This window comes from Balaenoptera physalus (genome assembly GCF_965194825.1).
Source record: "Balaenoptera physalus genome assembly, chromosome: 10".
Taxonomy (NCBI): domain Eukaryota; kingdom Metazoa; phylum Chordata; class Mammalia; order Artiodactyla; family Balaenopteridae; genus Balaenoptera; species Balaenoptera physalus.
This window is the reverse complement of record NC_138889.1, coordinates 99,940,295-99,964,823: the sequence shown is the minus strand read 5'-3', so window position 1 is coordinate 99,964,823 and position 24,529 is coordinate 99,940,295. Positions and strand designations below refer to the sequence as shown.

Sequence of the window (24,529 nt, the reverse complement as noted above, 5' to 3'; positions counted from 1 at the left end):
AATCAAGAAGAGAGTCCTGCAACATTTTTTTTCAAAAGTGTTTTGACTATTCAGGGTCCTTTGAGATTCCATATGAATTTTAGGATTAATTTTTCTATTTCTACAAAAAAAAATGCTGTTGGGATTTTGAGAGAGATTGTGTTGAATCTATAGATTATTTTCTGATATATGGAATCTTAATAATACTAAATCTTCCAATCCATGGATATGGGATGTCTTTTCCTTTATTTGTGTCTTCTTTAATTTCTTTCAGCATTGTTCTCAGTGTACAAGTCTTTCATCTCCTTGGTCAGGTTTATTCCCAAATATTTTATTCTTTTCAATGCTATTGTAAGTGGAGTTGTTTAAACTGACACAACTTTGTAAATCAACTATACTCCAATAAAAAATTTTTTTAAGTTTATTTTAGTATATGTAAGTTACACCTCAGTAAACCTGACTTAAAAGTTCTTAGATTGGGGGACCTCTTCTCCCTCTGATCCTCTGTTAACGCTACTTCTGACAGCTGAGAACACAGGTAACTAGGAGCAGTCGGGGTTGGTGTGGGGGGGCTGCTATACATTTGCTTTTTAGTTTTAAAAGGAATGTAACAGAAAAGGCAGACAGTATTTGTTGAACGTTATGTATTTTATTTACCAAATACTTATGTATAGCAATTAATTCTAGGCACTTTACAAATATAATAAACTTAACTCATTTAATTCTCCTAATAACCCAATAAGGTGAAAAAATTCCTCATTTTACAAATAGAAAACGGAAGCACAGAGAGGTAGGAGTTGTCTAAAACCACACAGCTAATAAACGGCACAACCAGGATTTGAACTAAGCATTCTGGCCCCAGAGTCCATGCTCTTAATCTCTAACTTGGCCTCTTTCCTTCACTGAGTATAATCTAATAAAGAATTCCAGTTAATGCTTAAAACTTCTTTCCCCCTTGCTCTGGCTATGTGTACAATAAATATTTTTCTTATCTCTGCTTGATTTGTTGCAGGAAAAACATTACAGTGAAGAAGGATTTTTTAAAAGCACAAGAAATGCCACCTTTCTAATATATGAATTATCATTTTCCCATGTTTTCTTCCATATATAATATTTGCTAAATCATTTCCTAAACAGTTTCAACTTTGCTCTGTTAAGGAGAATACTTCTATCTGGTAATCTGTTGAATTGTGAAGGTTTTACGTGTCCAGTTTAGTCTCTTCATGGTATAGTAAAGAAAAGGATACAGTAACCAAAATAAGATGGGCTGTGTTTGGGCTGTGATATTTGGTAAGGTATCTAAGTATTATTTTAAAATTTTTATATAAAATGTCTTTGCTTTGGGGCAAAAGATATAAATCTGATTGTACTGAGCTGTACAATAAATGGATTTTTTTCTCTCTAAATTCTTAATTCACTAATAAGCACAGCACTGGGTATTATCCATTTGTGTGTGTGCATGTGCACATATACTCACTGCATTATGCTTATTGAAGTTATCTGGACTCCTGTGTCAAAATAAGTGTTGGTCATACCTTTTGTGATAATTATTTATTGAGTATTCATTTGTTATCACACGGAAAAAAGATGAGTGAGCTACATTCCAACCTTTGCCCTTGAGGTGCTCACAATCTAATGGGAAGGCTGATCTACAAACCATTACGCTCAGAACAGTGTGATAAGCTTGATACAGACAGAATGAAAGAAGGTCTTAATTACTTAATTCAAAAGTATCATTCACAGTTAAATGCACTTTAAAATGAGATTTTTTTGGCAGTTCAAAATCAGACTAATCTATTCTGAATCAGTTTCTCTTCATGATAACCTTAGCCTAGAATTTTCTAAGACCTTCAGAATAAGGGTAACCTGGGTCTGCTCCTTATTAGAGCAGTCTTTTGGCCTGTCCTTTGGAATCTAAATTTCCACTTGAACCCCTGTTTGGGATGGAAGATGTTAGGGCACTTATAAATGGTCTTTAGCTTTACTAAATTGATTCCCATACAGGTTTGGTGGTGGCTTACGGTTTTAATAAGGTATGTTTATTTGTCAAGATTAGATGAAGGTAACACCGGCTTAATAACCACATAAATTTCTTTCCTGACAGTATAAAGGAGACACAAAACGCATACAGACCTTATAATCTGAGATTGAGGGAAAATTCCTCCTATGAAAAGAAATTTAAAATTCATTAATGACCTGTGGAGAGCTCAGAGACCATTACTTAACTCCCTGAGATATTAATCCAGTTTCTACTACAATTTTTCACAAGAACTCTTCATATTACATTAGATGACTGCACATCACAGTTGTATTTGCACGCAAGATTTCTTTATCTACATAGACTTGTAGTGAATTCTTGGCCAGTGTTTCAAAGATCACATTTTACTCACAAGAAGGAGAATGTTATTTTTCTATTTTGCCCCCTACTTCCGCCTTCTATCGTTGTCTAGGATTCCTCATGTTGTACAGAAGAGAAAGAAGTCACTGAGAGGGTGAGGTGAAGCAGAGCAGGCTGTCAGAATTCTTTTCTGTGCCTTTGAGTTGCCATTTGAAAAACACCGCTCAAGTTAATGGAAGAAGCCACTTACGTAATGGGGGCTATATATTTACCCTGATGCTTTGACTGTTTCCTGCAGCAACTTTTTTCGCCCCTGGAGGAGGAATTAGGATTGTGATAGTAAGAACAGGTCACCTCCTTTGTTTCTGGAACATTATCTGTGTTGCCACAAAAAAAAGAGGTCCCCACCCAGCTGCGGTGGAGTTTTCCTAGCTGGGCCTTCGTTCACCTCTTGCCTTGGAAGCCCTCTGGGCTGGAAGGAGCACCCTGGGTCCTGCAGACCTCTGAGCAAAGGCACGCTGCGGCCCCTTTAAGCCGTCAGTGTGTGCCGGGGCGGGGGCGAGGTGGGGCGGGCACTCTGACAGTGAGCTCTGGGCCCCGCCCCCGAGGAGGCGTTTCTCAGCGGCCTTCGCACCAATGCCACCACCGCCCCCGCCCGCCCGGTATTCCTGCAGATTCTGCCTCGGACCGTAGGGCCCCGACCTCTCCCTGCCTGGGGAGCGTAAGTGTCAAGCTGCGGGCGAGGGTCAAGCATCCCGTGCCCATGCCGGAAGTCCTGGTGGACTGTACAGGGGACTTTCCTGGCCTATCAGAGGCTAAGGCGGCGAAAGAGCGTAAACAATGCCGGCTGCAGTGAGCTAAAGCCTGGGGCATCTGCTCTACTTCTGGGTGGTGACAGCGGCCCTAGGGTGCTGGTCTGGATATGCAGTGGTTGAGCGGTGCCCAGAACCTAGCTTTGCCCCAGCCTGGTTCCTACTGGGAATGAGGAGAGGATTGCTTTTACCCTGTATAATCCCACTAAGCTAGATGGGTGGAGCTGGATCTAGTGCCCTGGGCCTTGGGTCCTTAGCCTGGGATTTGGAGACCTGGGTAGCCTTGGGATGAGTAAGCATTAGATTTTCAGCTACCTTGGTACAATTGAGCAGTAACTCTCAAAGTTGACCTAATTCACAGCTGGGTTTAGCTCTGTGTCTCCCCAGAGGCCTGTGTTGGTATAGAGTCTCCCTTTTGAAGACACTGGCGGTGATCATCTATTAGGGAGAGTCCAGTTAACCCTCTTTCCCACTGATATGAATAGCACGGTGTGAAAGAGTCAACTATTTACCCCTCTCTGAAGGAACTGGTGGGAGGCCACCATCCCAGAACTAGTACAGCAAGCCTACCCAAGTTTGTTGAGATAACCTACTAGAGGAGCAGTTCGCATTTCTGGCCCCCTGATAATGCAGAATACTACAATAGGATAACACTTGTCCTTGTTAATGAGAATTACCTGGAGGTAGTGAGATTTTTTAAATTAGAGGGAAAGGCTTGTCATTTTTGTTACTGGCTACTTAAGTGATGAGATTTTGTCTGGCTTGGCCAAGTAATAAAATATAAAGTTTTCTGTGACGGTTAAATAATTGCTATGATTCTTTAATCCAGTTGGCCTTCTTAGACATGGTTTGAGTAAAGATTTCTGGGCATGTTTGTGTATTTTGTCTTATCCTTGTTTTATAATTATTTCCTTTTTTTAGCAAATTTACATCATTCTTTACTGGTCGTTCAAAGGGGTTGCTTTTTGAGTGGGCAGAATTTTTCCTCAAACTTCCCTCAGACTCATTCTGTGCTTCTGCAATAGCATTTCCTTAGCCAGAAGTGAGTCCAGGAATGGTAATCAGATCTAGATCTCTTGTGTTGTGATAGTGAAGAGCTTTTGAAGATCAAGAGCTTGAGAATTAGCCATAAAATAGTTTCACTGTCATAGCTTCTTCCCAAATAGAAAGCTAAAACAGTATGTTTAGTAGCTGTATAACTATTCTTATAAGATGTCGTGGTACAGGAATTTAAAGTAAAACAACACTACACATGGACCCTTGAGTGATGGGGAAGAGTGGTGGGTGGACTGAGAGATAGGAGACAAAGGTTCTAGCCCAACTCTAACATTACTGATGACAATCTCCCTGTGCCTTACTTTTAGCTGGTTGATGAATGAGAAAATGCATAGATTGCAGGGGTCTATATGTTAATGATAGTACATAATGCACACTTAAATATTGAAGACTAAACTGAAATTTATTCTAAGTTCAGAGTTTATTCCAAGTTGTGTCTTTATGTATGTCTTTGGAAACATTTCTTAACCTCTGGTCTAAAAATAAATAATTACATCTAAACCTTCTTCAGCAGTAGTGTGGACTTTATGGTATTTGAGCTCTTTGGAAGACATTCTAGATACAGCAGTGGTATAAAATGGTAATATTTCTGTGGAACAGATTTATTTTAGCTGGCTCCCTTGCCTTTTCCTTTGTTTTAGGCTAGGGTAAAACCTCCTGAGAGTGCCGAATAATTTGAAATTTCTGAGTATTTGTAGTATTGACTAGACTGAACCATAGCAAGCATCATATATAGGTCAAATTAATTTTATTAATGCTTCTCTTTGTTGGCAATTTTATTTACTCTTAGCGCATCAAACCTTGCTGTGTAATGAAGACTTGGTTTCATACGTCTATGTTTATAAAATCCAGAACCCTCTGTTCATTCCTGGTGCCACATTTCCAGCTACTTGAAGATCATGTTTCTCAAGTCTAAAACCAAACTCATCATATTCTTAACCTCTCCTCCACTCCCCCAAAACAAACAACTCAGAACTTTCTTCTGACATTTTCTGTCATTAGCAGCACTGTTCTCCAAGTCATGTAGACTGGAGCCTCCTACTAGGTCTCCTACATCCTTAGTTGCTAAGGCTTATTGATTCTGCTTCTTTAATGTAATTCCCTTCAGTCTCCTCTGCTCATCCTTTCCATTCCAAGGAGTCTGGCTTCTATTTATCTTTGTCCTCGAGTACTGCAATAATTTCCTATCAGGATTCTACTTTCTCTCCCTTCCAATTCATTCTGCATAGATTTATCTTTCTAAAGTAATTAGGATCATGTCATTGCCCTGCTTCAAGTCATCAGCATCCTCTGCTGTTTAGCTTAATATTCAAGATTATACATGATTTGACCCTAGTCTGTCTTTCTGGTCTTATACTTAATAAATGGAGCCATTTAGTGTTCCCTAAACATGCTTAGTACTTTTCTACTTCCAAGACTTTGCCTTTCTCATTTTCTCAGCCTAAAATATCTCTTCTCCACTCCTGGTTTTGTTTTTGTTTTTATTTTTTTATATCTACCTATCATTTATCACTGAGCTCAGCTGTCATCCTTTCTATGAGATTTTTCACTGACCATCCCTTGCTTACTGGCAGTTGATCCTGTCTTTGAACTCCCTTAACCCTTATTTGTCTCTTGCTTAGGGCACTTTCCACATATAATACATTTTGTATTATGGCTATTTGTTTAGACATCTACTTTTACTCCTGTGAACTCCTTGAGTCATCATGGTTTACCCATAGGGAAATTCATCAAATGAATGCTTTAGGTAAAATTGGAATGGAGTAACTCCTTAGTGTTAGGCCTATTATTAGAAAGGACTCTAACCTTTACAGCCAGCCCATTCACATGTAAAATGATTGGCAACTTTAACAAACCACTCTCATCTCCTAAGGACTTCTGTTAGTAAACTTTGTTATTTTGTTTGTTTTTTTAACAGTTTTAATGAGATATATTATTTACATACCATTCACCCATTTAAAGTGTACAATTCACTGACTTTCAGTATATTCATAGATTTGTGCACCCATCACCACAGTCAATTTTAGAACATTTTCATTACCCCAGAAAGAAACCCCACACTCCTTAACACCCTTCTAATATCGCCAAACACCTCAGTCATAGGCAACCACTCATCTACTTTCTGTCTCTATAGATTTGCCTATTCTGGACAGTTTATATAAATGGAGTTATATAATATGTGGTCCTTTGCAACTGACTTCTTTCACTTAATATAAGGTTTTCAAGGTTCATCCATGTTGCAGCATGTATCAGTACTTCACTTCTTTTGTGTGTGTACACATAATGTAAAATTCACCATCTTAAGCATTTTTAAGTATACAACTCAGTGGCATTAAATGAATTTGTAATGTTGTGTAGCTACCACCATCCATCTCCATAATTCTTTTCATCTTGTAGAACTGAAATTTTATAACCATTAAACAGTAACCCCTCATTACCCTTCTCCATCCATCTGCTGGCAACAATCATTCTACCTTCTATCTCTATGATTTTGACTACTCTAAGTACTTGACGTAAGTGGAATCATACACTATTTGTCTCTTTGTGGCTGGCTTAATTTCACTTAACTTAATGTCTTCAAGGTTCACTCAGGTTATAGCATGTGTCCGAATTTCTGTCCTTTTTAAGCTGAATGGTATTCTTTTGTATGTGTATACCACATTTTGCTTATCCATTCATCCATCAGTGGTCACTTGGTTTGCTTCCATATTTTAGCTGTTGTGAGTAATGCTGCTATGAACATGGGTGTACAGATATCTCTCTGAGATCCTGCTTTCGATTATTTTGGGCATATACCCAGAAGTGGAATTGCTGGATCATATGGTCATTCCGTTTTTAATCTTTTGAGGAATGGCCATACTGTTTTCCACAGTAGCTGTACCATTTTACATTGTCAACCAACAGTATACAAGGGTTCCAATTTCTCCATATCCTTGCTAACATTTGTTGTTTTCTGGGTTTTTGATAGTAGCCATCCTAATAGGTATGAGGTAATACTTGTAGTTTTGATTTGTATTTCCCTAATGTTTGTAATCTTGAGCATCTTTTCATGTGCTTATTGGCCATTTGTCTGTCTTCTTTGGATAAATGTCTATAATCAAGTTCTTTGCCCATTTTTTAATCAAGTCGTTTCCTATTTTTGTTGTTGAGTTTTAGGAATTCTTTATAGTACTTAATTTTTATTACTGAATCATATTCCATTCTGTGGATTTACCACATTTTATCTATTTATCAGTGGATAGACATTTGGGTTGTTTCCACTCTTTGGCTATTATGTTTTTTGTTTTTTTTTTAAGATAGTAGTCATCTTTTCTTTTTTTTTTTTAATTAATTAATTTATTTATTTATTTATTTTTGGCTGTGTTGGGTCGTCGTTTCTGTGCGAGGGCTTTCTCTAGTTGTGGCAGGCGGGGGCCACTCTTCATCGCGGTGCGCGGGCCTCTCACTACCACGGCCTCTCTTGTTGCAGAGCACAGGCTCCAGACGCGCAGGCTCAATAGTTGTGGCTCACGGGCCCAGTTGCTCTGCGGCGTGTGGGATCTTCCCAGACCAGGGCTTGAACCCGTGTCCCCTGCATTGGCAGGCGGATTCTCAACCACTGCGCCACCAGGGAAGCCCTCTTTGGCTATTATGAATGTTAGTTTGGTTTTAATTTGCTGTGTATATTGAAAACAGCACTACATTTCTCTAAAGAGATCATTCAGGCCTTTAACTTGTGTGACTTTTCATGAAATTGTTGGTTTATTTTACATGTATTCCATTTTATGAACTCTGAGGGTCCTCTTCATTACTTCCTGAATATGTTCTGAATGTTCCTAAGGCCTTTACTTTCCTTTGTGATAATGGCTAGTTAAAATTTGCAGATAGAGGCAAAGTTTAACTTACAAACAAGTAGCCACTTTAATGAATTTCCCCTACTGTCCCCCCTGCAAATATTCTAGAATTATAGTTATAAATGTAAAACTAGTATGAGCTATAGAGATTATAGTCTACCACCCTTTTGTTTTTTTACTAATCTCAAGGAAAGATTTTCCTTTTTAACTGGTAGAGTCAATATTCAGTGGAATAAGGGTTGTGACGGAGAAAGGTCGGCCTACATGGATAACCCCAAATTATAATTAAAACTGTAGTCATTTCTTTCTTACGCAAAGACAGGTTAACAGTGTTCTGAGGCCCAACTGGGTAGTTAGGCTTGATTATTTGGCAGCTGCTGATTAGGGATGATTCCCCCTTACCAACTAACTGTATTTTAAATTTCCCTAAATTACCTAAGTCCTTTGGAGGCAAATAAACTTGTCTTTCATATATACTCTCATTTGCTCTTTATATTTTTATTGAGTTAAGTAATCACCAAAATAATTCTTACTATTTATACTGTAGAGTGGGAATAGATTTCACTATAGATAATGTAGAAACCATATGTAGGTAAGTTGTAGGAATTTCACCAAACTAGGTATCAAGAAATCTCTTTTAGGGATTTCCCTGGTGGCACAGTGGTTAAGAATCCATCTGCCAATGCAGGGGACACGGGTTCGATCCCTGGTCCGGGAAGATCCCACATGCCATGGAGCAGCTAAGCCTGTGCACCACAACTACTGAGCCTGTGCTCTAGAGCCCGCGAGCCACAACTACTGAGCCTGTGTGCCACAACTACTGAAGCCCGCGTGCCTAGAGCCTGTGCTCCGCAACAAGAGAAGCCACCACTATGAGAAGCCTGCGCACCGCAGCGTAGAGTCGCTACCGCATCTAGAGAAAGCCTGCGTGCAAGCAATGAAGACCCAACTCACCCAAAAATAAATTTAAAGAAAGAAGTGTTTTTTAGACCATTCTCCCCTACTTAAGTGACCTTGGGCAGGACGCTGAACCTCTTTTTCCCCATATGTAAAAAGAGGATAATGATACTTTATTTATTTATTTGACCCTTTTGAGGATAGAGATTAATAAGACAAAAAGCTTTTGCTCAAGAGGATCTTATAGTTTAGTAAGAGTCACATAACTAAGAATAATATGAAAAAGAAAGAAACTAAATCTGAATGAGATAATATAACAGCGTGCTTGCATTTACATTATGAAATACATAGAAAATGAATGATTGTAAAAATACATGTAAAATATAAAGTGCTACTGAAATACAGGATGGGTGTTATCTGTTATTTTAACGAGGGACTTTGAGATGATTGTAAGCAGTGCCCTAAAGTCTATTTTTTTTTTTTTTTTTTTTACAATTCTACATTCACATTTATTTATCTAATACGTTGGAAATACATAGGAGAAAATAAAGTCTCAATAAGTAAAGGACAGAGCTAGCTTTCTTCAACTTTTTAAACCTTTCATATTTTACTCTTAAAACTACTGTTGTCCAACAACATTTATATATCACAGTGTTTCCACATCAAAACTGATGGCAAGTTACATGTCCTCAGGGAATGCCCTAAAGTTTTTGATCATAGAATTTGAAAGGTTGTAGATCAAGAGATTTTAACCTGTGTTAGAATTCAGGGACTCTGTAAATTTGTATGGAAAAATAATTACATCTTTATTTGCATTAACCTTTTAACTGAATTTTTTTTTTTTTCTTTTTTTTTTTTTTTTTTTTTGGTCTGCATTGGGTCTTCGTTGCTGCGTGCTGGCTTTTTCTCTAGTTGCAGAGAGCGGGAGCTACTCTTCATTGCGGCGTGTGGGCTCCTCATTGCAGTGGCTTGCTTGTTGTGGAGCATGGGCTCTAGGCATGCGAGCTTCAGTAGTCGTGGCACCCAGGCTCAGTAATTGTGGCGCACGGGCTTATTTGCCCCGCGGCACGTGGGATCTTCCCGGACCAAGGATCGAACCCCACGTCCCCTGCATTGTCAGGCGGATTCTTAACCACTGTGCCACCAGGGAAGTCCTAACTGAAATTTTGACATTTTCTTCAGTTAATAATGTAGGCAAGGGCTTCCCTGGTGGCGCAGTGGTTGAGAATCCACCTGCCAATGCAGGGGACACGGGTTTGAGCCCTGGTCTGGGAGGATCCCACATGCCATGGAGCGACTAGGCCCGTGAGCCACAATTGCTGAGCCTGCGCGTCTGGAGCCTGTGCTCCGCAACAAGAGAGGCCGCGACAGTGAGAGGCCCGTGCACCGCGATGAAGAGTGGCCCCCACTTGCCGCAACTAGAGAAAGCCCTTGCACAGAAATGAAGACCCAACACAGCCAAAAATATAATAATAATAAATAAATAAAAGCAATCTAAAAAAAAAATAATAAAATTTCTTCCCTATTTAAAATAAAATAATGTAGGCAATAAACTACAATAATATTATAAGAACCTATGCCTTTGTCACCAATAGAAATCATTTTCATAATCATGATATGTAGTATATAAAAATATTTTTATTCATAACTTAGGAATTATAGTTATTAACTCTGCTGCTAGATTTTATTTAATATATTAATGGAGAAGCCCATATAGTCACATTTCAAAATATTTTGATAACTATATTATATTCAACATACGTAACTATTTCAACATAACTGATTTAATATGATCATATATTTTATGCATTAAACAGTATTCTGAGGTGCCTATAGACTTGCTCTTTTAATCCTATAAAATTCCAAAATAAAGTCAACTGTAATTTAGAAATGAAATAAATTCATATTTGGGATGCCAAATAATGATAGTAAATTGCTAACATTTTTTGAGCCCTTGCTAGATGCCAAGTACCTAGTCTAAGAGCTTTACATGTACTGACTCATTTAATACACACAACAATCCTCTGAGGTACGTATTATTATTCCCACTTTACACACAAGCATGCTGAGGCAATATATATTTGGCTAAGTAACTTACCCAAGGCCTCAACCTCAAGTTAGTGGTGGTTTTGAAGATACAGAATTCTTTTAGTTTTTTTTAAGTGTAGATTTGCAGCCAGACATAGAAAGTAATAAAGTTTCCCTCAAGTAGCAAAAACTCAAATTTGATAAGACTGTTACTGCATTTTGGATTATTGTGGGGTTTTTTCTTTCCCCAGCATACATTAATTGATCATTTTATATGTGTCAGACACTGTACATGGTGGTCTAAGGGGCTCATCTACCTGTCCTGTAGATGCTGGTTTCATCTAAACTCTAACCTGGGGCTCTTCTCACTATGTACGCTCCCTCAGTACTATCATCCACCCCCTTGGTTTTAATTACATTTATCTACTGATAACTCCTAAATTTTTCTCTCTCTCTTGAACACCAGGCTTGAATCTCCAGCTGCTTCCCACATCTACCCTTGTCTAGTGTACATGTCAAACTCAGCTTGCCCAAAAACTTCATTTTCATCCATGTCTTACACTCCCTCTACAGTCACTCAGTAAAGACAGTCTTTGACATTCTTTGTATCTCTAAAATCCATCCCCTTTTCTCCACCTGCATTGCTACTACTCTAAGTTCCAGGCCATCATCATCCTTCATTTAGATTACAGCCTTCTAACTGATTTCCCTCCATTGTTACTGCCTTCCAAGGCATTCTTTACATTGCTTTTATATTTTCATTATATAGTCTTTGAAAAGTGCAAGTTTGATAACATATGAAATTTTCCTGTCTACAGTCTTTCAGAATCTCCTTCTACCTTTGGGATAAAGTCCAAATTCCTTAACATCGCTTACAAGACCTTCCAGGGTCTGATCTGGACTACTTTCTAGCCTTACTCTCTGTACCCCTTTACTTTTCTTGTTGCATTTTATACTTTAGACTTGCTGAACTTTTTTCAATTCCTCAAACCACTATAATAAAAGAAGTTAGAATAGATGTTATGGCAGTTTCTAAACACTTACCTCTACTTCTGTACTTAACTCTGAATGATAAGTTTGTGAAACAGCACAGGTCTTCGGACCACACTTTTAGTAGACTTAAACTACAGTATACCACATGGATGAATTTTACAAATGAAACATTGAATGAAAAAAGCAACTTATGGAAGACTACAACATTTTTCTAAGGCTCACAGATAAGCACAGTTAATTTTGTTTAGGAATATGTGACTGACTACAGCATAGAACCAAGTGAACTTTAGGAAAGTGCTTCTGTGGTAAGAAGGATGAGATAGGAAAGAAATGCACAGGTGCAATAGTAATATTAGTAGTGTCCTAATTTTCAGTTTGGGTGGTAGGTCAATATATCAATTTTATTGTAGTGCTTCCTAACACATATATTGTATATATTTTCTTATATGTGTAAAAAATTAAATTCTAAAATTAATTTTAAAATTAAAATAATTATGGGGAAAAATTAGTGAAGTCCTTTTTTTCTTAGTATTTTGATCCTGGAAAATGATAAAGACAGAGCAGTAGTCCTCAGTGTCGCACGTACACACAAAACACTATCCATTATTTCAGTGGCTGGGAAAGTTTTGTTTTTTAAAAAATAAATTTATTTATTTATTTATTTTTAAATTTTTGGCTGTGTTGGGTCTTCGTTGCTGTGCACAGGCTTTCTCTAGTTGCAGTGAGCGGGGGCTACTCTTCGTTGCAGTGCACAGGCTTCTCATTGTCATGGCTTCTCTTGTTGCGGAGCACAGGCTCTACTTGCGCAGGCTTCAGTAGTTGTGGCTTGCTGGCTCTAGAGCTCAGGCTCAGTAGTTGTGGCGCATGGGTTTAGTTGCTCTGCGGCATGTGAGATCTTCCCAGGCCAGGGCTCGAACCCATGTCCCTTGCATTGACAGGCAGATTCTTAACCACTGCGCCACCAGGGAAGCCCTGGGAAAGTTTTGGTATGAAGCAAGCCTTTCCTTTGAATAGAAAGCAGCAAAATCATAAACACTAATTTTTTAAAAAACTGAAGCTATGAAGTAGTAGAAGCCATTTCAGAAAATATAGCACAATGACATCAATATTTTATTTTGATTTTTTTTGAAGATTTTTAATCACAGTTTTGTTACTTGTGATTGGTCTCTTCATATTTTCTATTTCTTCCTGGTTCAGGAAGGTTATACCTTTCTAAGAATTTGTCCATTTCTTCCAGGTTGTCCATTTTATTGACATAGAGTTGCTTGTAGTAGTCTCTTAGGATGCTTTGTATTTCTGCGGTGTCTGTTGTAACTTCTCCTTTTTCATTTCTAATTTTATTGATTTGAGTCCTCTCCCTCTTTTTCTTGATGAGTCTGGCTAAAGGTTTATCACTTTTGTTTATCTTCTCAAAAGAACCAGCTTTTCGTTTTATTGATCTTTGCTATTGTTTTCTTTGTTTTATTTCATTTATTTCTGCTCTTATCTTTATGATTTCTTTCCTTTTACTAACTTTGGGTTTTGTTTATTCTTCTTTCTCTAGTTCCTTTAGGTGTAAGCTTAGATTGTTTATTTGAGATTTTTCTTGTTTCTTGAGGTAGGCTTGTATTGCTATAAACTTCCCTCTTAGAACTGCTTTTGCTGCATCCCATAGGTTTTGGTTCTCGTGTTTTCATTGTAATTTGTCTCTAGGTATTTTTTGATTTCCTCTCTGATTTCTTCAGTGATTTCTTGGTTATTTAGTAATGTATTGTTCAGCCTCCATGTGTTTGCGTTTTTTACGTTTTTTTCCCTGTAATTGATTTCTAATCTCATAGCGTCGTGGTCAGAAAAGATGCTTGATATGATTTCAATTTTCTTAAATTTACTGAGGCTTGATTTGTGACCCAAGATGTGATCTGTCCTGGAGAATGTTCCATGTGCACTTGAGAAGAAAGTGTAATCTGCTGTTTTGGGATGGAATGTCCTATAAATATCAATTAAATCTGTCTGGTCTATTGTGTCATTTAAAGCTTGTGTTTCCTTATTAATATTCTGTCTGGATGATCTGTCCATTGGTGTAAGTGAGGTGTTTAAGTCCCCCACTATGATTGTGTTACTGTCAATTTTCTCTTTTAGAGCTCTTAGCAGTTGCCTTATGTATTGAGGTGCTCCTATGTTGGGTGCATATATATTTATAATTGTTATATCTTCTTCTTGGATTGATCCCTTGATCATTATGTAGTGTCCTTCCTTGCCTCTTGTAACATTCTTTATTTTAAAGTCTATTTTATCTGATACGAGTATTGCTACTCCAGCTTTCTCTTGATTTCCATTTTCATGGAATGTCTTTTTCCATCTCCTCACTTTCACTCTGTTTGTGTCCCTAGGTCTGAAGTGAGTCTCTTGTAGACAGCATATATATGGGTCTTGTTTTTGTATCCATTCAGTGAGCCTGTGTCTTTTGGTTGGAGCATTTAATCCATTCATGATTAAGGTAATTATCGATATGTATGTTCCTGTTACCATTTTCTTAATTGTTATGGGTTTGTTTTTGTAGGTCCTTTTCTTCTCTTGTGTTTCCCACTTAGAGAAGTTCCTTTATCATTTGTTGTAAAGCTGGTTTGGTGATGCTGAATTCTCTTAGCTTTTGCTTGTCTGTAAAGCTTTTGATTTCTCCATCGAATCTGAATGAGATCCTGGCCGGCTAGAGTAATCTTGGTTGTAGGTTCTTCCCTTTCATCATTTTAAATATATCATGCCACTCCCTTCTGGCTTGTAGAGTTTCTGCTGAGAAATCAGCTGTTAACCTTATGGGAGTTCCCTTGTATGTTATTTGTCGTTTTTCCCTTGTTGCTTTCAATAATTTTTCCTTGTCTTTAATTTTTGTCAGTTTGATTACTGTGGGTCTCAGCTTGTTTCTCCTTGGGTTTATCCTGCCTGGGACTCTCTGTGCTTCCTGGACTTGGGTGGCTATTTCCTTTCCCATGTTAGGGAACTTTTTGACTATAATCTCTTCAAATATTTTCTCAGGTCCTTTCCCTCTCTCTTCTCCTTTTGGGACCCCTGTAATGCGAATGTTGTTGCGTTTAATGTTGTCCCAGAGGTTTCTTAGGCTGTCTTCATTTCTTTTCATTCTTTTTTCTTTATTCTCTTCCGCGGCAGTGAATTCCACCATTCTGTCTTCCAGGTCACATATCCATTCTTCTGCCTCAGTTATTCTGCTATTGATTCTTTCTAGTGTATTTTTCATTTCAGTTATTGTATTGTTCATCTCTGTTTGTTTGTTCTTTAATTCTTCTAGATCTTTGTTAAACATTTCTTTCATCTTCTCGATCTTTGCCTCCATTCTTTTTCCGAGGTCCTGGATCATCTTCACTATCATTATTCTGAATTCTGTTTCTGGATGGTTGCTTATCTCCACTTCATTGAGTTGTTTTTCTGGGGTTTTATCTTGTTCCTTCATGTGGTACATAGCTCTCTGCCTTTTTATCTTGTCTGTCTTTTTGTGAATGTGGTTTTTGTTCCACAGGCTGCAGGATTGTAGTTCTTCTTGCTTCTGCTGTCTGCCCTCTGGTGGATGAGGCTATCTAAGAGGCTTGTGCAAGCTTGCTGATGGGAGGGACTGGTGATGGGTTGAGCTGGGTGTTGCTCTGGTGGGCAGAGCTCAATAAAACTTTAATCCGCTTGTCTGCTGATGCATGGGGCTGGGTTCCCTCCGTGTTGGTTGTTTGGACTGAGGTGACCCAGCTCTGGAGCCTACCCAGCTCTTTGATGGGGCTAATGGCGGACTCAGGGAGGGCTCACACCAAAGAGTACTTCCCAGAACTTCTGCTGCCAGTGTCCTTGTCCCCACGGTGAGCCACAACCACCCCCAGCCTCTGCAGGAGACCCTCCAACACTAGCAGGGATGTCTGGTTCAGTCTCCAGTGGGATCACTGCTCCTTCCCCTGGGTCCCGATGTGCACACTACTTTGTGTGTGCCCTCCAAGAGTGGAGTCTCTGTTTCCCCCAGTCCTGTTGAAGTCCTGCAGTCAAATCCCACTAGCCTTCAAAGTCTGATTCTCTAGGAATTCCTCCTTCCATTGCCGGACCCCCAGGTTGGGAAGCCTGACGTGGGGCTCAGAACCTTCACTCCAGTGGGTGGACTTCTGTGGTATAAGTGTTCTCCAGTTTGTGAGTCACCCACCCAGCAGTTATGGGATTTGATTTTATTGTGATTGTGCCTCTCCTACCGTCTCATTGCGACGTCTCCTTTGTCTTTGGATGTGGGGTATCTTTTTTGGTGCTGCTTTTTCAGCAGTTAGTTGTGATTCTGGTGCTCTCGCGAGAGGGAGAGAGCGCATGTCCTTCTACTCCGCCATCTTGAACCAATCTCTCATTTTGCTATATACCTGGTTTCAGAACTTAATGAAGCTCAGGTTCTTGATGTCCCATTGCAGAAAGAATTCAGTGAGAGACAAAGTGATAGGTAAGAAGTGGATTTATTTAGAGAGAAACACACTCCACAGACAGAGTGTGGGCCACCTCAGAAGGTGAGAAAGGCCGACATCAATATTTTATATGAGGCAGTTAGGTTAGATAACCTTTTTCTTCATGTTTCAAAAAGCAACCAACAGGAAAAAAAGAAAGTGTTGCAGAGAATTCACAGAATACCAACAATCGAATATTATTGTTCACATTCTCTTGGCTGGAAAATGTTTTAAAAACTTTCATTGACTGTTTCTCTTTGAAAATCAGATAGGAAAGATTGCTTTTGCAGCTCAAACTTGTGCCAAGAAAGTAACATTAGAGGGTTTTAACCCAGGTTGCATATTACAATCACCTAGGAACTTAAAAAAATATATAGTTTTGTTGAGGTGAAATTCATATAACATAAAATTAACCATTTTAAAGTGAACAATTCAATGGCATTTTGTACATTCACAATGTTGTGCTCTCTGTCTAGTTCCAAAACAGTAACATTTCCATCACATCACAGTAAGACTCCTTACCCATTAAGCAGTTTCTCCCCACTCCCACTCTCTCCCCCTCTCTCCGCAACCCCCGGCAACCACCAGTCTCCATCTGTCTCTATGGATTGATCTATTCTGGATATTTCCTATGAATGGAATCATATAATATAGAATCTTTTGTGTTTGGCTTCCTTCACTTAGCATCATGTTTGTGAAGTTCATCCATGTTGTAGTATGTATCAGTAAGTACTTTATTCCCATTTATAGCTGAGTAATAGTCCATTGTATGTATGTTTCACAGTTTGTTTATTCATCCACGGATAGACATTTGGGCTGATTTTTGGCCATTGTGAATAGTGCTGCTATCAATATGCATGTACATGTACTTGTTGGAGTACTTGCTTTCAATGCTTTCAGTTCTTTTATTTGCTGTATAGTATTACACTCAGTGAATATACCAATATTTATTCATTTCTCTTTTTGATGAACTTGTAAAAAGTGTTTCCAACTTGTGACTTTTCTATGAACAACATTGCTGTGAATACCCTCATACAGGTCTTCTGGTGCAGTTGGCATCAATTTCTAGGGTATGTACCTAGGAATGGAGTTGCTGGATAGTAGAGTATGTGCATTTTCAATTTAAATAATGTCATACTGTTTTCCAAACTGTTGTACTATTTTATCTCTCACTATTGCTGTATTAGAGTTCCTGTAGATTTGCTGTTAAGGTTTGACTCCTGCTCTAAAACACACTGCTGTTGTTTCACAGAGTCTTGGGGATTTTGAAGAGAAGTCTTAATGAAAGTTCCATTTACTCTAATAAACTTTTACAATTCAGTCTCTAGTAACTTTCCCTGGGATATTTCCTACATTTTAATGGGAGGCAACAAGTTGTAAAGAAGAGGCATAGACTTGGAATCTTAGTATGATCTCACGGCCTGTTAGTTTTGTTATTTTTGGCTAGTTACTGAATCTTTGTGAGCCTAGTGTGTAAAGTGGGGAGAATGTCTTTCTTTCGTGTAGTTGTTGTTAGTATAATGAATCAACATGTTTAAAAAGTAGTTTACACAGTGCCTGACTCATAGCAGATACTATCAAGGCAAATATTCATTAGACAAATATTTATTGAAGACATATTTTATGTTACACCAGGACTGGGGATGGAGAGATTAAGCAAGATCCCTTTTATGTTATTTATAATATTGAAAAACTTGAGACAATTTAAATGTCCAGTGTTAGGCTTGGTAATTATGGTACATTCATAAAATGGAGTGTAGTGCAGCCTTTAAACATCATGTTCTCAAATATGAGGAAATGTTTGTGACGATGTAAGAAAAAAATTACAAGAGGATTAGCCCTTTTTCATATAATTTATACACTGCATGTGCATTGAAAAAAATCTGGAAGGGTTCAAGTAGATGCACTTCAGTGTTCATTGTGGTTACTAATTGATAGTGAAATTGTATTTTAATGCTTTCCTTATATATTTTCTATACTTTCCAGATTTTCTGCAGCTAACATAGATTACTTTTTTTTTTAAATAAGTTTATTTATTTATTTATTTTTGGCTATGTTGGGTCTTCGTTGCTGTGCGCGGGCTTTCTCTAGTTGCAGCAAGCGGGGGCTACTCTTTGTTGCGGTGCGCGGGCTTCTCATTGCGGTGGCTTCTCATTGCGGAGCACAGGCTCTAGGCACACGGGCTTCAGTAGTTGTGGCTCATGGGCTCTAGAGCGCAGGCTCAGTAGTTGTGGCGCACGGGCTTAGTTGCTCCGCGGCATGTGGGATCTTCCTCGACCAGGGCTTGAACCTGTGTCCCCTGCATTGGCAGGCGGATTCTTAACCACTGCGCCACCAGGGAATCCCTCATTTAGAATTTTTATTAACTTTTTTCGTTTACTTTTTAAATGTTCTGTTAATGGAATTAAATGGGCATTTGACTAAAGAATGAGATTTTTTACTCTCGTTGGTTTACACATGCTAAAATAATAATCTCAGAAAAACCTTTTTGTCTTAAGAGACAGCTTGGTTGCTAGAATTAATAGATACCAATTTTTGTCTGACCAGGAATTACTCTTAATTCTAAGGAGAAACTGGAAGCACAATGGGAGATGACAGTGAGTGGGTGAAACTGCCGGTTGATCAGAAATGTGAACACAAGGTAAGACTTTTCTGGAACTCAAATTTCAGTGTCATTGGCTTGTTTTGTCAGCAGTTATACTGTATAGTATAGTACAAAGCTGCCTAATGATTACACAGTACAACTGGAGAAACAGCCTACTTTGGAGATTGGGCAGTTTCAGCAGGAAGATTTTTCATGTTTGAATTGTTACATCTTTAATGTCATATTACAAAGAAGTAATGACTAATAGTTGGATACAAAGTGGGATACATTTATAGTGGCCTATTTATGAATTCTAGAAGGCCTTGACAGAATATCATAAATATTAAACACTTATAAGAAAAAGTTTATTAGCTAATCTTTAAAAGAAAAAAAAAAGCTATCTGGATTTCTTAAACTCCATTTTTGTTTCTAGTCTGGGGTCCTTTGTTCAAATTACCTGGTATAAGATAGTCTCCACCCCGCAACCCCAACGGTAGTTAATAATGTCATTAAATTTTGTTTTGTTTCAAAATACTTTTCTTTTAGCTGTGGAAAGCAAGGTTAAGTGGGTATGAAGAGGCCCTGAAGATCTTCCAGAAAATAAAGGATGAAAAGAGCCCAGAATGGTCCAAATTTTTAGGATTGATCAAAAAATTTGTGACTGATTCCAATGCAGTGGTTCAGTTGAAAGGATTAGAAGCTGCACTTGTTTATGTTGAAAATGCCCATGTAGCAGGAAAGTAAGTAGTTTCTTTCCAACTATTCTGGTAAAAACCCCTGTCTCGTGCTACGTGGATTAATTTATGTATATTTATGGATCACTGTGCTTAGTTATTAGCACTTTTATAGGATATTCATTTCTTAACTTTCATAGCTCCTTGACACTTGTTTTTCATTTCAGTCTTTATCTGCTCTCAGAAGTCTAAATGGTACAAGAGATCTTTAGAGAGGAGCAAATTAGAAATCAGATCATGAGTTTTTACCTTAAGGTTTGATGAGCAAGTGCTTTTCCTTTTGAGACTTTTGTATGAGAATTACTCCAAGAGGGAAAATCTTTTGTAACTTTTAGAAGAAACTGAGGTAGTTAACAAAGGCATCAAAATTTCACTGAAAACATTTAGGCATTACTTAAATCTTTTTCTGCAATGGTTCCAGGCTAGGTGATCTTAGAGTCACATCTTTCTCCCTATGGTTATTAGGCATTTTTATCTCTTAGGAGAGGTAATGCGAACTAAATAACCTCTGTAACTCCCAACTTATTGGATGATAGAGGTTTCCAGTCACCCCAGTCTCCCATACCTGATAAACCTGACTTTTCTAACACTAGTCTTTATGTCATTGAAAGGAGCCCTCCATACAAAAAACAAAAAACAAAAAAACAGTGGGGACCCTTGACCTAATTGCACAAGAAATATATACACACATCCCTAGGTATCTGCATGGGAATTGGTTCCAGGACAAAAGTCCCCACCCCTACGCCCTAGGATAGCAAAATCTACAGATGCTCAAGTCCCTCACGTAAAATGGCCTAGTATTTGCATATAACCTACATACACTCTCCTGTATACTGTAACTCATCTCTAGGTTACTCTCAATACCTAACACAATGTAAATGCTGTGTAAATAATTGTAACTACAATGTAAATAATGTGTAAAGAGTTATTGGCTGCATGGCAAATTCAAGTTTTGCTTTTTGGAACTTTCTGGAATTTTTTTTCCCAAATATTTTTGATACAAGTTTGGTTGAATCCGCAGATGAGGAACCCGTGGATAAGGAACCCACCAATATGGAGGGCTGACTGTACTTGACTCACCTCAGAAATTATACCAAGGAAGACAGTCATTAATTTGACAGTTTTGTTAACCAGCATCACTGAGTTCCCCTTGCCATCAGTGAGACCATTGCTTTTTTAATTTCATTTTTCTTCTGATGCTAGAAACTTTTTTGACAAATGCATATAATTCCAACCCACTCAGTTTCTCTCATTTCCAGTAGTACAGGTTTTATTTAATTTAGAAGAAACTCAAAGCAATAAAGCTACTGTAAAGTCTTGCCAAGGAGTCAGGAACAGCCTTTTGTTATTAAAGGTACATATCCATTCCCTCTGTGAAGAAATTCCCTTGTCCTAAAAAGTGTTTAAAATGACTTTCAAAAATTTTCCAAAAAAGTAAGAACTCTGTAATCTTATTTTTGTAAAATGTATCTGTATCTGTTTATCTCTGCATATAGAAAAGTCTAGAAGGATGGATACCATAAAGTTGAAAGTAGTTTTCTCTGGTTTGTGAGATTTCAAGGGATTTTTGCTTTCTTGTTTAAATTTCCTATATGTGTAAATAGAAACTATGGTTCTGTGTCATTGTCTGTTGTGACATGTCTTAACCTCTTATGGTTTGCGTAAGTTTTTTTTTTTAATTCTTGAACATAATTTTTTTTAACTTTTTATTTTATTTTGGAGTATAGCCGATTAACAATGTTGTGGTAGTTTCAGGTGCACAGCAGAGGGACTCAGCCATTGATATACATATATCCATTCTCCCCCAAACTCCCCTCCCATCCAGGCTGCCATATAACATTGAGCAGAGTTCCCTGTGCTATACAGTAGGTCCTTGTTGGTTATTTGAATACAGCAGTGTGTACATGTCGATCCCAACCTCCCTGGCTATCCCTTCCCCACAGTAACCCTAAGTTCATTCTCTAAGTCTGTGAGTTTGTTTCTGTTTTACTTGAACATAAAGTTTTTAGAGTCTCATTTACTTTATTTCTCAGCATTTTTTAAAAGTATTTGTTTCCCCCACTTTCCATGACCTTTTCCAGCTCTTTCTACTAAAGTGTGTTTTTATATGTATGGTTGTTGTTGTTTATAATCTGTATTACAGAACCACGGGGGAAGTTGTATCAGGTGTTGTGAGTAAAGTGTTCAACCAACCCAAGGCCAAAGCCAAGGAGCTAGGCATTGAGATTTGTCTAATGTACATAGAGATTGAGAAAGGAGAGGCTGTGCAAGAAGAGCTCCTGAAAGGCCTGGACAATAAGAACCCCAAGATCATAGTGGCCTGTATAGAGACACTGAGGAAAGCCTTAAGGTAAAACCTTTTCTTTTTGCTTTAGTTCTGTTAACTAGAATATCTCAATTGAGTTTGGGTTCCTGGTTTAAACAGAAATGAAAACTGTTGGGCTTGACTTGGCAGACCATACCAACCAGAAAAGTGACCTGGAAAAGCTAAAGCCATTCCTCAAGTGTGACACTTTGTATGCAGTAATTTTAGCCTTTAAGTGTGTTGCATAGTTATTTTATCTAAATCTGTTTCTTTCGTTTTTTTTTAATAAATTTATTTATTTATTTATTTTTGGCTGTGTTGGGTCTTTGTTGCTGCGTGCGGGCTTTCTCTAGTTGGCAGCGAGCGGGGGCTACTCTTCGTTGCAGTGTGTGGACTTCTCATTTCGGTGGCTTCTCTTGCTGCGGAGCACGGGCTCTAGGTGCGTGGGCTTCAGTAGTTGTGGCACATGGACTCAGTAGTTGTGGCTCGTGGGCTCTAGAGTGCAGGCTCGGTAGTTGTGGTGCACGGGCTTAGTTGCTCCACGGCACGTGGGATCTTCCCGGACCAGGGATCGAACCCGTGTCCCCTGCACTGGCAGGTGGATTCTTAACCACTGCGCCACCAGGGAAGTCCCTAAATCTCTTTCTAATGAAAATGAGCGGGGGATATTTCTGACCTTTTCTCAGATTATAAATTGACTTTTTCATGGAAAAGCACTCCTCAGGGTAAGGAGCTCTCTTTCTCTTGTTATCCTCAAGCATAAATTTATGTACTTTGAAATGTTGGCTGAAGCAAACCTTTGTTTAGGTGCTTTTTAAAATAAAATAGAAGCAAATGCTATATGCCTTTAAACAGAAGCATAGCAACAGAAATAGAAAATAACTTTTACTCTTATGTAATAAGTTATTTTCAACCCTAGAATTAAGTGTTGTTTGGCAGTGAAGTTTTTCATGAATGGAATCTCTTTCAGGAACAAGTGGCTGTAATTTTCTATGGAAATCTGAATTAGACAAAACACTGGTTTGTTCTGATTTGGCAGTCCTTCTAATCTGATATCCTGTCCCCAATACTTCCACATGAGATACTTTAGAAAGCAGCTCTAGTGAAATCCTGAATGTATGACCTGTGGGTGTGAAGATCATCCCAACTCACCTCTCTTGTGGTTTTGTATATGACCTGCTTCTTGGAGAATATGTTTCCTTTGGTGTTTATCTTACATGAAAGTATCAAAATTCTTAAATTTTGTTAAACTGTCTTCAATTTATGTCAGTAAACTTTGTCTTTCACTTGGTTCATAATGTTCTTTTATAAAATTTGACTTTCACTTAGATTCTTTTGTGATAAAATTTTCCTCATCCTTAGCCTATTCTAGTATAGTAGGCATGTATTTTTATGAGTAGTAAATAGTGTGTTCATTCTGTTGTCTTAGAAATTTAGTGAATTGACTGCATTGTCAAGATGGTGCTTGTCTTAATAGATCTGTTCTGTCCCTAGTAATGGGTTTCTTAATAAAAATATATATTATACTGTATTCTACCTTAAAATTAGAAGTTTCTAATCTGGAGTTCTGTAAACTCTGGATATTTCATTTTTAAGCTGACTGGGAGAATAAGGGTAGAAAAAGGACAAGTTAGGTATATTGTCTTTTATGTCTTCCTTATAGATGTTGTTGTTTAGTCCCATCCCTGTATGGTTCTTTATTTGTCCTAAGGCATCTCAGAATCTATAGTAGAACTACTAAGATATCTCTCTGGGACCTTCAGGAACTGTTCAGTCCTTGGTTCCAGAGCTTCCTCAAGCTATCTATGTTAGTGGTAGCTTCAGGAGACCAAAAATGTTCTGTGGCCCCTAAAACAAGCTTTTAGAACTTTTTCCCCCCTATAGTAATATGTGTAGTATCAAGATTAGGTTTTGTATTGTTAAGGTATCTATTTTCCATTTGGACCTGCTCCATCTGTTTGTTTTTTAAATATCTTTCAGAACTAGGCCAGAATAGTGAAACAAATAAACAAAAATCAGATGAAACAGTAGTAATGTAAAGGAAGATTAAGAGATCCCGAATGTTAGGTTCTTCAGACACTGATGAGTATTCCTAAACAGAATGGTTTATCGTTACTATAAGTTCTTATTTTTCCTTTAGTCTTAAAGGTCTGCTGAACCAAGTTAGAATGTTTTTTTTTCTATTAAAATAAAAGAGATTTTAAAGGAAATATTGAAGATCATCTAGTTTATTTTCATGCTATGATGGCTATATTTGAACTATTTACACAAACTGGTGTCTTGTTAAATATCACTTTCTAGGGAAAGTATTTTCAGTCTCCTTCTTTAACCTGTTAGAGTGTGTCAGTAGCTATTACTGAAACATTTTGTTGCATTTGTGTACATTAGATAATAGATAAATAGTATATATGGATCCTACTACAGAATGTCAGTCTTCTTTCATAACTGAATCTCTCTTGCTCCAGAATTTGTTATTCAGAAATGTTAGCAGTGAATCAGAAAGCTATATTTTTAAGTTG

At 38.0% G+C, this 24,529-nt stretch overlaps 1 protein-coding gene across 3 annotated transcripts in view; it reads left to right on the top strand.

The window, feature by feature from the left end:
* The window catches only part of CKAP5 (cytoskeleton associated protein 5), a 105,158-nt gene that overhangs the window by 15,662 nt on the left and 64,967 nt on the right, over window positions 1-24,529 (top strand). For 2 of the 3 annotated variants that reach the window (XM_082410657.1, XM_082410659.1), the window contains exons 2-4: window positions 18,935-19,028; window positions 19,518-19,711; window positions 21,849-22,055. In XM_082410657.1, the coding sequence (XP_082266783.1) occupies window positions 18,972-19,028; window positions 19,518-19,711; window positions 21,849-22,055 (458 nt within the window). In that variant the 5' untranslated portion in view covers window positions 18,935-18,971. The remainder of the gene's footprint in view (window positions 1-18,934; window positions 19,029-19,517; window positions 19,712-21,848; window positions 22,056-24,529) is intronic. The other variant, XM_082410658.1, reaches the window with a different exon arrangement.